Raw genomic sequence first — 13,566 nt, 5'->3', positions numbered from 1 at the left:
AAGCTTATTACTAATAAATAATAAGTTTTTAACTAAAACAATTTATGAAAAATATAATTTTACTTTAAAAATTATTTATTTAATTAATTTTTTTGAAAAAAATGCTGTATAACAATTTTAAATATTTTTTTTATATTTTAATGGTTAATCTCATTTACTTTGATTTTTTATCATATCTTAGACTAGACTTTTTAAAGAAAAATTTGGTACAAGATCTTCTTTTTAACATTACTTTCTGCATAAAGGGCATTCCAATTTTTTTTATAGACACTAATCAATAGTTTCCTTTTAGAATGAGTGACCGCAATTCTTTAATATGTATGGATCTGTCATAGGTACAAAACTTATAGGACAGAATAAATTTTCATTATATTGATCTTAATCTTCAGTTTAATTAGTATTTTTATCATTTTTATTCTTAATTTCTACATTTTATGGTGCTTTTTAGCCATTTCCATTATCAGTCTTTTTATCATCTTTTAATTCTTTATAAAGGAATGCACCTATTGCACCTATCGCAACTCCTGCTAATCCTGCTAATATTCCTATTAATGTAGAAAAATATAAATAATTATATATGGCTACTTTAAATAAATTGTTTCAAAATCTAAACTATTTAAAATGATTGGTTGTTTTTGTTTTTAAATAATTTATATCTTTACCCACTCCTGTTTATGATGATTTTTTCTTACTTTCAGCCATTTATCTAAAAATTTTTAACCTAAAATCTAATTGAATGAGTGTATTTATATTTATATTTTTGTAATATGTTTGATATACAAAAGTTTTTATTAATTTATATTATTAAGAGAGTTTTTCTTTGAATAATTTTTTTTCTATTTGATAAATTTAAAAAGATAAATTTTAAAATAGAAAAAATATGATCAGGCAAATATTAGAATAATAGTTTTTTCTTTAAGTATAAAAAACTATTTTATATACAATCCAGAAACATAATTAATTAGAACTTTATATTCTATTAGAATATATATTTTTTTATTTAATCTATTCCCAATTTAAAAATCTTGCTTTAATAATAAAATCTATAATGCACAAATAATATCAAGGATTTAGAAAGATATAAAAATATGATTCTTAAATAAAGAAAAAATATAAAAAACACACAAATAACTCTGATTTATAAATTAAAAAAAATTTTATTATAAAATAATCTGACTCTAGAGAAATATTAATAAATAAATAATTTATTTATTTAAGTTTGTTGTATATAATGAAAGAATATGATTCTTACATAAATAATAATTATTTTCAAGAGAGATGTATTTTTGCTTGGATTTTAGATTTTTATTAACTCAAACTATTATATTAAATAGTGTTTTAAGGATGGATTACTTTTTTACAATTGATTTTATATTAACTGAAAAATTCAATTTTTGTTTGGGAAATTGTACAAGTCTTATTTCTAAATATTCATTTTGTTAAAAATTCTAATCATTGAAATAGCTTTTATTTATTTATGGTAGGAATTAATCAATGATAGATACGTAGCTATTTTAATATTTTTCAATATTAAGTTTAATTTTTTAATACTAAAATAGAAGCAAGATTGATTGAATGAATTTATTTGCTCCTTTGTTTTAACTTCAATTTGAATATTTTATTTTTTCTACTTTTGTTTTATTGTTTATGAATCTCACGCAAGGGTCAAGCAAAACTGCCTTTTCCTAAAATATAAAATACTATTTCATATAAATCCTTTTATTTTACTTTGCTCTAGATTGATCATTTATTTTTGGTAAGCAACTAACCTAAAAGTTTCTAAAAAATTTGAGGTTTTTTAATACAATCATAATTTTAATGATTTTTAGGGCATTTCTTCAAAATACAGATTAAATCCTTCTTTTGAAAGCAAGTGATGAAATTAATGAAATTAAATATAATATTTACTGTGTATTAAAAGCTTTTTGCTTAATTTTACCATGAGTTTATCATACTATAAAATCTGTTCATATTTAATACATCGTAATAGTTTTTCAAAATTTACTAAAAATAATAGATAACTTTTTGTGTTTGGGAAAGAGATTTATTATGCAAAATGTTGTTATGAATTTGCGGTTTCAATTCATTCATGTTTATAAAAATCATTTTTTTAAAATGATTAAAAAATAAAAAACAGATTAAAGCGTATTCTTTAATTTTCAAAACATTTTACATTTTAGAGTTTTTTAAGTAGACTCTAAAATATGATTAGAGTAATAATTAAAGTTATTACTGAAAATTAATATTTTAAGATATTTATCTAAATATCTCAAGTTAAATATTGTAAATTAATAGGAGAGTATAATTCTTTATGTTAATTTTTAAAGCAAGATATTTTAATTGATTGCTAAAAAACTGCGAAATGATAAAAACATAACATAACATAACATAAGATTGGTTAATATCTAATTAATATTAATTAATATAGATGTCATTATATTAAAACAACGTTAAAGATTGCTTGTTATCCAATAGAAAATCATCAAATTTATTAATTAAATACATAATAGAAACATTGAATCAATAAATACTTTTTTACCAGATTTAATGTTTTCATTATACACTTAAATACTGATTTGAAAAATTTTTCTGGAAAATATTTATCTAAATCAAATTATATTTTTATCAGTCAAGTAAGGAAGCAATATAAAATTATTTGAAACATGTATTTCGATAACGAGATAATATTCTAATTTTTTAGTTCTTCTAACAATCAAATGGATGGTTTCAGTATTTTTATTTATTAATTGATTGATTGTTCAAATCAAATCAAATTCAAGAAATGTAAGAATAATTTAAATTTTACTTGTAGAAGTTTATGGAAATAACTGTTAGATCAATGGTGCTTGGAAAGATGAATTATCAATGAGCGTTTAATTATTTTAAAAATTAGAAAATTACAAGTTTGTGATTTTCATATAAATAATACAGCAATAGGAAATTATAGATAAAAGAATTATAAAATGTGATTTGACACAAATAAATTATGTGTTTGAAAAGATTAATCAGTAATTCTATTGTCACTAAATTTTAAATTAGAGAGGACTGCTTTATAGTAAACAAAGGGAAGCCTATGGAGACGAGCAAATATAGATAAAAAATTATATTTATGGAATGATTGTGTGTGTTTACATGTATTTAAATTTGTTCAGAATTTGTAATTAGTTCGACTTTATTTGATAGGCAATTCTGTTTAGATTTTTACTAATATGATAGCCAATTAATTACTATAGGCAGCATAAAGAATAAAAACAATCCTAGGGATTTAAATTTGATCAATTTCAATGAAAATTTTTATTGCAATCAAAGTGGAGCAAAAATTTAAATATGCTAAAAATCAGACTGTATCTAAATAAAAGTATAAGATAAAACGAGACTGAAACAAAAGTCAATTAATTAATTAAAATAAATTAACGATAATTATTCTTAGCCTCTTAGAATTAATCTGTGTTAGTAAGGAACGATTAGAATATGCAGGAAAGGAGCAATCTATTAAAGAAATCTGATCTTATGGTAACAAATTTTGATTTAAAGCCTCTCTTTCTTTAAATTCCTTTTAGCATTTATATCTTATTGAATGAGCTTTATTTATTTATTGCTTGTTAGGGCTTTAATAAATTATTTATTTCTTTTACTAGGTAAATAATAAAATTTATAGATGAAAATTTCTGAGGCTGAAAGTTAATTTTTTAAAGCAAGGATTATTAGCCACTATCAAATAAGCGAATAGTCTTTAAATATCACTTTTGTTATCAAATTTAATAATCATAATTAAATTATTGAAAATAAAATAAATAGCCAAAAAAGCTAACAAACAAATAAATAAATAAACAAAAGAAGAAAAAGTTCTACTAACTCTCTACTATTCATTCTAAAGTATCTAACACAAAGAAAATATCGCAATCCTCCTCTGCATCTCACCTAATTAGAAGGTAGAAACTACAGTTACCATTCAAAATTAATTTTTATTCATGCGTGCTGATTAAAGCTTCTGCCATCTCTCTTTATTTCTTGCCTGTCTTCTTAAAAACTCTCCTTAACCCCCAAAAACTCTAAAATTTTATTTCAGTAGCCAATGATTAATATAGTAAGAGCAATCGACAAAAAAAACAAACAAACACAAATTATCAGAAGGAAATAGTCGGATTGAGCATTTAAAATATCACTAACTAATATTTTAAGTAAAGGAAAGGTTTTCAAGTAATCCCATAGAATGTTTTTAAGTAAGAGTGAGTTCAAGAGAAAAATAAGAAAATAAATAAAATTTTGCGATAGAAAGAAAATGCAATAAATGATTTTTTATTAATTTTTTAATGAATTATCTTTTCTGCAAATGATTTATTTATTTATTTACTTATTAATTTATTTTTCAGCGAAATCAATAAAAGCTAATTAATTTAATAGAAATAATAAAAGTTTATTAAAAAAGAGACTGGTTATTTGATTGATTAGTTAGTGTATATCAAAAAACTTATTTTAGGAGAACGCTTATTCATTTTAGTTAAGCTAATTAATTAACATATAATACACAAACAAACACTTTTCCTTTAAAATATTGGCAGATTTAATAAAGATCGCAAAATAGAAATAAATAAATAAATTCTGAAGAAAAAGAAATTAAATAATTAATTATATTGATAACAAAATAACATTAATCTAAATCATTTTTTAATTAAAAAAAAGAAAAAGAAAGGCACTAATAAAACAAACACTTTTTTAAATTACCTTCTGACTACTACCTACTACTACTACTATTAATTAATATTAATAACAAATAATCAAACTCTCACATAAATACATATTAACTTCTAGCAAGAAATTACATTATGGATAAAGTATACCACTTCAAAGGAAAAACAACTCAAGGTCACCTAAAACATATGACTGACAACTAAGCTGGATTCTACTCTGAAGAAGAAGCTGAAGACACTCCTCCTTCAATGAAGCCAACTGAAACTAAAAAGAGTTCATTTTAATCTAATTTCGCACTCACTAACAGCGCCAATCTTTCAGATGATTGTAATTATAATCTTCTCAGCACATTCTTAAATAATCAGTCGCATATTCTACTTATCGCTAATTTTAATACCTGCCTGAACTGCGCTGAATTTTATCATATTATTTAAACCTTTATTCAATTAAATAATATTTTTAAACAAATAGAGAGAACTAAATAAAGAGGAGCTAATGAATAAGAAAACAACGACTTTGAGGAGTTCTCCATCAGAAGTCCCTCTCAGACTGTTGGGTACACTAAACCTACTCATTAGCACTCAAACAGCTACTCAAGTAACTTGAAGGTTGGTCCAAATAGTCTAACAGTAATTTAACATTTATGAGTTTGTTAGTTGTTAAAATCATTAAAAAGTTGTTGACTTATGTATTTCAAAGCTAAATTATAATATATAGTCCACTTACATAAAAAAAAATCGTTTAATTTTCAATAATATAAACATAAACGTTGATTTTTCAACCAATTTACGCTTATTGAAATTCTGGTTTACTGATACATTTATTATTAACTAATAGGCTGATATTAAGAGTAGATTCCTCACCAACCACTCTGTATCTACAGTTGATTCCGATGCGGAGGCCAGAAGAATTGCCAAGAAAAACGAAATAATAGATGCTCTCCAATCTCATCCATTCCGTCATCTCATATTCTCAAACAGTGTTACAGAAGGTAAGCATATTAATATTTTATACATAGAAAATATAATAAAAATTTCTAAAAAAATGACTCAAAATATTCATTTTACACCATGTTATTGCCACATTAATTTTTGCGATAGGTGTTATTATGATCAGGCTATTTCAGATCTATTAAAAATAAAAAGATTTTTTATAAGCATTTAAAATGCAGCTAGTGTAAGACTGATTAATCATTATATTAAATGATCAAATAAATTTGATTTTATCATTAATTACTTACAAAAGCTATAGAAGGATAAAAATATCATGTAAGATAAAATACTTTTATAATTCTAAAAATACATATGAAAGTATTTTATTTTTTAATTGCTTATTACAAAATTAAAATTCAAGGAAATCATATTTTCAAAAAAATAATTACTAGAAAAGATTTTAAAATAAACTAAGGAGAGCAAAATGGAAAATATATCTAAGGTTCTATTACAAAAAAATTTTTTATGCCAAAAGTGATTGATAATAAATAATTGAGAAAACAATAAGTTAATTATCATCAACGCTCTTCCCTTAGTAAACTTAAAATTAATATAGACAAAGAACATGATACAATAGATATTTAGACTATAAAAATAAATACACATTCAATTTTTTAATTTTAATTTTTTAGAAAAAAATTAATGTAAGAAGGAAGGATAATAATTAGAAAAAATTTGAAAGCTTGAAAAAGTACAAAGAAAAATAATATTTAAATTTTAGTAATATTTACTTTTAATTTTTCTTTTTAACATTACAACTGCGCGTAGCAACAGCAGTTAATGTTATAATTTTTCTAATGAAAAAATGTCTTTTTACTTTTAATTCTACTCTTTTTTCAATTTTTCGAATTCTGAACAGCCTAAAAGACCTATTTATTTTGTTGAGAAGTTAGTAGATTAGCACACAATAACTCTCTCTAATTTTAAAATTTTAACACATAGTACGCTGTATTTGTTTTAAATACCTTATTTTATGTCCATTAAATTACTTTAATGAACTAATATTTTGAGGTATTTCCTTAATAAAGAATTATACAAATTTTAATTAGAGTTGAGACCTATAATTTTATTTAGTATAATTACATTTTGTAACAACTACTAGTTAACTATTTATCATTTTTGAGTCACTCATTCTTATTACTTTTATCATTTCAATTACTTAATTTTCTATTTAATATTATTATAAAGCAACTTTCAAAAAGCACTTGACATTGACTTATAGGGGTTTAGTATACGCAAGAAAATGCTTAAAAGGACCTTCTGACAAATTCATTAAGAGCAAACAAGTAGCAGTTCCAGATCCAAAATGTAAAACATTCTTTTCGAATAACTAAATCTAATTTTCATCTATCTTTTATTAGACCCTAAGGGAAAAACCCTTTTATTAGACTTGGATGAAACCTTGATTCATAGTTGCAGCTTAAAAGAAAATCCTGATCATATTATCAAGGCTAAGGCAGACAATGATGATAAAGTCGTAAGAAATCAATTAATATTTATTATTATTCTCACATTTAATCTGGATTAAATTAGCTTTATTACAATTAACTATTTTATTGATTATTCTACACAGCTCTAATTTTTAACTCTCAAATATATTTCAACAAACAAAAAAAAACATGGTTTTTGAATATCACAATAGATATTTATTTATCGAATTGATAAAATTCTATTTAAAGCTTATAAAAATAAATTATTAATTTAAAAATTGCTAAAATACGTTAATTGAAAAATAAGTTTATTTTAATCAATCAGAATAATTCTCTAGAATTTCTTCATTTAATTTAATATGATTATTTTTTTAAATAAAGGGCTATCAAATCGGACTCAGAGTTAGACCTTACTGCTTAGAATTTTTATAAAAACTTGCTTAATATTGGGATATATACATTTTTACTGCTTCATCTCCAACTTATGCCAGTGCCATTGTTAAATTCCTTGATCCTGAAGGTAAATACATCAACGGAATTCTTAATAGATCAAATTGTATGGAGACCAAGAATGGATTCTTCATTAAAGATCTTAGAATTGTAAAAGGTAAAGACTTAAAGAAAACAGTCCTTGTTGATAATTTGGCTCACTCGTTTGGTTTCTAAATTGAAAACGGTATTCCAATTTTGGAATGGCACTAAGATAAAAATGATTAAGAACTTAAACATTTAATTGGATACTTGATTGATGCTTCCTAGGCTGAAGATGTCAGAGTATTTAATAGAGAAAGACTTAGATTAATAGAGTTATCTGACTCCAGAGTTGAAGATATCTGAAAAATTTTATCAATTTTTCATCCCTTCATTTTTTGAAAAGCAGCTAATGATATTCAAAAAATGAACGCTCACTGTTCTATACTTTTATAGATAAGTTCTACAATATAACTAAATTCCCTATTATTTATCTTCTTATTTCTTCTCACTCTAATCAACCTATCACTATTAAATACTAACCAATATCAAGGTATTAACCAATCAATAAACGAACTAATGTTCACTAAAAACTATCTATTAATCTATTTTTATTGAGCGTTCTTTTAGGTAACAAAAATGAAAAAAATGATAGTTAGTTACTTCTTATATTCAAATAACTAAAACAATATAACTAACTTTAAAGAGCGTATTAGCAATATAATAAGTTCTATTTTGTATGCTCTCTGCTCGAAAACTAACTAGTTTACAAATAAATAATATAAATTTAACTATCTATCTATTGAATAAATTATTTACCAAAAATATTTACTTGCCAAAAAACATTTTATAATTATATCCATAAAATAAAATATCAGAAACTAAATATTCAATAAGACTCTTTATTCGTATTATATTACTTAAAATCGCATTTATTTGTGTATGTACTTTTGAAATAAAATTATTATTTTTTATAAAAAATTTCCAACATTAAATAAATAAATAAAAAAGCAATCTATAAATTTTTAAAAAATTAAATAGCTACTTCAAAAAATAAATTTTAATAATTATCTAAAATATATTTTGACATAATTCAATAACAAAATATTATAAATTATTATTTTTACATTTTATATTTGCATAAAAACCCTTCAAAAATATTAAAGTTTATTTAAAATTTAAAAATATTATTTTATTTATCAATAATAATACATCATAAAATAACTAAATAAAAATTAAATATTTAGTAAATTAAACAATTTATCAAAACTGTTTAAAATTCAAGTTATTATGTTAAAAACTAATTAAGCTTAGCTTTGGCTAACTAGCAATTATACACTTTTTTTATTAACACTAATTAAATTACTTTTGTGTCGAATTATTCAACTATTTAAGGAATTAATTGAAGAGTTAGCAAAAATTGAAAAATAAATATAAATCCATAATATTAGGTAATATAGGGAATGAATCAAAGATTAAGGCATTAAAGATTTAACATTCACTTTACTCACATTATTTTAGTTATTCTAATTAGTTAAGATATTTGCTATGGATAAAATTTGGATTAATTTTTCCATTAATCTAATAATCTTTAGGAACATAATTATGATGACAGAAACTATTTCAATCTATATTAAACTTATAATAACAAACATTCAAGCAAAATTTAAAGAAAAAGTAGTCTAACTTAAAAATGTTATAAAATAAAAACATTCAGCTTATCAGAAAGTTAAGATAAAGGTGAAAGTTAGGAATGTTTTTTAAACAATAATAATATATTATAGCTACTTAAAGCAAAAGATATAATAATGCTAAATATAAAAAATATGGAAAATTAACTTCTGTTTTAAACTTCCTTATTGGTTAGTATGGCTAAAAATGGTACTTTAAACAGTTTTATAACAGAAAATTATGCTATATTCTATTATAAAAATAGCAGTTAACTAGAATTTTTGTAATTTAATGCTTCTAATAGTAACTAAAGTAGCTTCTAAAAAATTCAATAATAAGTACTAGATTTTTAGCATGGAACATATAAAATAGGAAACTTTCATATTAGGTTAATATTTTTTGAATACTAAAAATATTAGATTAATATAAAAAATAATAATGAAAATTACAGTTAAAAATAGATACTGAGTAGCTGTCGATAGCTATTAATTGAAGAAATTTAGAGAAACTAATTAACTATTTATTAGCTGGACTCTAAACAGTTTACAATAATTTATAATAGTAAGATATAATCAATTTATCAAAACCAATTTATAATACTAGAAACTTATTATTAGTTATATGATATAATTAATTTAAATAATAAAATTAATCAACACATTTCATTATTTAGCTTGGCTTAAATGCGACAAATTGCTTTATTAAACAAAGATCGTTAATAAAATTTAATTAATTTAAAAAATGATGGAAGGCTTTTAGAGAATTTAGTAGATAATTAAGTATGCCATCAGACGGTATTTTTTAGTTATTAAAAGACTTTATAGGACAAAATTAATTTAGTGATTGTGTTTGACAATTATCTCTAGTAGATAAGGCTATTAGAAGAAACATCAAGTCTTTTTTTTGACTCAGTGTACTATGAATTAAATTCAATAAATAAAATATTTCTAAATTAAAATTAAGTTATAATATTAAAAAACAACAATTAGTTTGAGTTTATAGAAATCATAGATTTTAAGTTATTTATGATATAAAATAGAAATAAAACAAGTATTCAATTTAGTGAATCGATAGATTTTAATAAGAATGGTTACTTTTGTTTAAATCTTAAAAAATAATAATAATAATAAACTTAATCAACAATAAATTTTAAGAATTATACTAATCAAATAATAAAATCTACATCATTTATTTATCAAATAATTGAAGTAAATAAATAATCAAATACAGCATGTAGGAATAAATACAGAGTACATAATGTTATAGATAACTAAATTTATGATGTTTGTAATGATTGCATTAAAATTAATTATCCCTTGGATTATTATTAGAAAAATAATTCTTATGGTTGCTTAAAAATGAATTAAGTACAAGCAGAAAATTTCTAAAAAAGTTAACAATTAATAATAGAAAATACAACAGAAAATAGAGTACTTAGGAATAAAAATGAAGAAAATGAATAGAATGATGTAAAAAATTAAAATTAATAATAAATAAATAATTCAAATTATAAAGAATAAAGTAATTTTGAAGTCTATTCTGATTTTGTTAATTCTAATATATTTGTTATAAAGTTAGATAAAAAATTATATTAGGAATTTTAGGGATAAAAAAATAATTAGAACAATAATTTCTTCTAAATCAAATTAAATTAAAATAATTTGAAAGATAGTCAATTAATAGTTTCTGAAACTGATAAAGGAGATATAGAAATTCACATCTTGTTAGATAACTTTGTTTTAAATCCCTTAATAGATATAGAGATAAATTAAAAATATACAAATGGAAGCAATATCTAAGTAGGTTTTACTCTCCCAATTATAGCTCCTCAACAATCAGCATGTAAAACAATTATTTATAAGCTTTTTTCATCATTTTTATTTAAATGTAATAACTAGACTTAGAGTTTTCTGCTGTGATAATCTCATTTTTTACAAAGATACTTTACTTTTTAAATTTTTTAGCAATTTTTATAGGGTAGTTCTCAGGATATTTAATAAACATTGAAATACTTTAATATATATCGCTTTTATCTTATTCTAAATCTCTATAAAACCCTCTTTCTATAAGCATGTCTAAGTATTTATCACTTTTTAACTGTAATTGGAGTTATTAAAATTAATATTAATTAATCAATCTCAATAAAACTGAATCAGTTAAAGTGATTATTTTTGGATTTCAAACAAAGCTTCATTCATCCGACCAATAATTTCTTCTATATAAAGGATACTATTCTTAAAGCTTTTTATATTTAGGTAATATTAAATCTAAAAGATCAATCAAATATATTTTTTAAATTTATTGTTTTATTATCAGGCTACACATCTATAATTTTGCTTGGAATAGTTTTTGCAACATATAAAATTATCAAGTTTATTCGAAGTAGAAGAAATAAAGAAAGACAGGAAATATGTTTTTATAGGATTTTGAGAGTGATATAAATTGAGCTAGAAAGTGATGTGATTGGAAATATCATATAGCTAACTTTTATTCAGCTAATTTTTTCTGCTATATCTCAGATTGCTTCATTTTGTAGATTAATTGATTTCTAATCTAAATTGTAATTATATTCTTTTTTGATTAATATAAAAGTTTTAAGAATATTTTCTATATATAATATGTTTCAATAGAATACTTTCTATTTTTTATTCTTTAAAATGATTTAGCTATAAAAATTCTAAAAATAATTTATTTAATAATATGAATAAAGCAAAAATAAATTAATAAATTGTATTTTTTTTATAAAATTATTTTTCATCTTTAAAAAAAACTTCTACCAATTACACAAATACTAATTATTTCTTAATATTAAAATAGGTAGTAAATTTAGTTTGTCTTGAGTATTTTGATAATAATTTATGCTACAACTGTTATAAAAAATCTTTTTATGATGAGATCACTTATAATTTTAGATATGGATAGATCAGTTAAAAGTGTTTGGAAAACTTTTTTCTAAAATATTAGAGAAACCGATTTTTCAAGGTAAAAACTCACAGCTTATCCAATTATGATTGCTTTTAGAAAAATAGCTCTTGCAATGGTTGCAGTTTTACTGTATGACTATCCTTTTACATAGATTTATATAATATTTGCTATTAGTTTAGTTTGTTCTTTAGTTTCTATTTTTAAGTTACAGGGACCCTTCTAAGAAACTATATTGAATTATTACATGTCTATTCAAGAATTAATTATGCTTATTATTATAGGGTGTCACATAAATTATGTCTTTTGCTATGACGAGCTATTAAACTAATCTTAAAATGAAATTTATAGTAATGATCAATTAGTAAATAAAATTGAAACTACAGTCATTATAGAAGTTATATCTATTTCAGTAATAATGCTTTTGAATTTATTTATTGTTCTTACATTTTTGAAAAAAAATCTACCTTGTTTTAATAAGAAGCAAGAAACAAATACAGCAATAAACTAAGATGACCTTCTCATGATTGGAAATAATGAAAAATACTACTTGCTTTCTTAGGTTGATGCTAAAGCAGAGAATTAAAAAAAATAAGCCAAGTCTCACACTTTGTCAGATGAAGAATCATTAAATCCATAAGAAATGGTTGCTTCTAAGTAACAAATAAATTAGTAATTGCAAGATGGAGGAATAGAATTTAATTAAAATGAATTAAACTTTTATAAAGACAAACCTATCTTTTAACAAGATAAGTAATCTGATGCTTTTACACCTAGAAAATTAAACTAGAGCAACAAAAGCTTTATAAGTAATATGGTAGAATTAGAAGCTAGCAATAATAAAATATTATTTGATGATCATTTACCAAAAACTGCTAAGAACTTTAGTAATACAAACAATAACATAAGTTTGATCTATCTAGGAGAAATTAACTAACCTGATGAGTAAAAAAGTTAAGTAAATTTAGTAGATGATGAAACTTTTATTCGTCCTCCCTAGAACTATGAAATTAATGATGTCAGTTTAAATGAAGGAAATTAAACATTCTTAAACTAAAATGATAAGCTTAAAAGGGTGAAGCAAAAGCTAAGTCTATGCAACACTTCTATTAACTACTTACAAAATCTATTAAATAACTATAATGTTTCAACCCATAACATTTAAGATTAATTGAATGTCTTAAATGATTATGAGGAGCCTGATTCAACAAACAGAAACTAATTAACTACCGATTCATTAACATAAGATTAAATACACGAGGAAGAAAAATTAATAACATTTTGTTATGATAATGGTTAAAATTAATCAATTAATACTAAAGAAGAGTTAGAGTTCATTTAAATTTGAGCTGACTCATTTATATTTTTAATTATATTTTATTATTAGC

At 22.1% G+C, this 13,566-nt stretch overlaps 4 protein-coding genes across 4 annotated transcripts; 2 read left to right on the top strand and 2 right to left on the bottom strand. All coding sequences in view use genetic code 6, as the record gives it.

Moving 5' to 3' along the window:
- Positions 1–150: 150 nt before the first annotated feature.
- On the bottom strand, positions 151–702 carry TTHERM_00655700 (zinc finger, C3HC4 type (RING finger) protein; the record flags this gene model as incomplete). Its single annotated transcript, XM_001032205.3, has 2 exons — positions 151–545; positions 663–702. 2 exons carry the CDS (start codon positions 700–702, stop codon positions 151–153), a joined length of 435 nt encoding a protein of 144 aa, XP_001032205.1.
- A 3,363-nt stretch (positions 703–4,065) lies between these two features.
- TTHERM_000655661 (transmembrane protein, putative) lies at positions 4,066–4,665 on the bottom strand (the record flags this gene model as incomplete). Its single annotated transcript, XM_012799692.1, has 1 exon — positions 4,066–4,665. One exon carries the CDS (start codon positions 4,663–4,665, stop codon positions 4,066–4,068), a length of 600 nt encoding a protein of 199 aa, XP_012655146.1.
- A 161-nt stretch (positions 4,666–4,826) lies between these two features.
- TTHERM_00655660 (NLI interacting factor-like phosphatase) lies at positions 4,827–7,951 on the top strand (the record flags this gene model as incomplete). The annotated part of the gene is made up of 6 exons (XM_001032201.3): positions 4,827–5,019; positions 5,164–5,321; positions 5,530–5,683; positions 6,873–6,992; positions 7,046–7,161; positions 7,496–7,951. 6 exons carry the CDS (start codon positions 4,827–4,829, stop codon positions 7,949–7,951), a joined length of 1,197 nt encoding a protein of 398 aa, XP_001032201.3.
- A 1,097-nt stretch (positions 7,952–9,048) lies between these two features.
- On the top strand, positions 9,049–13,526 carry TTHERM_00655650 (transmembrane protein, putative; the record flags this gene model as incomplete). The annotated part of the gene is made up of 4 exons (XM_001032200.2): positions 9,049–11,098; positions 11,155–11,511; positions 11,573–11,816; positions 12,074–13,526. 4 exons carry the CDS (start codon positions 9,049–9,051, stop codon positions 13,524–13,526), a joined length of 4,104 nt encoding a protein of 1,367 aa, XP_001032200.2.
- Between the last annotated feature and the right edge of the window lie 40 nt (positions 13,527–13,566).

Source organism: Tetrahymena thermophila, assembly GCF_000189635.1.
Source record: "Tetrahymena thermophila SB210 genomic scaffold scf_8254435, whole genome shotgun sequence".
NCBI classification, from domain to species: domain Eukaryota; phylum Ciliophora; class Oligohymenophorea; order Hymenostomatida; family Tetrahymenidae; genus Tetrahymena; species Tetrahymena thermophila.
This window is presented reverse-complemented; position numbering and strand designations above follow the sequence as displayed.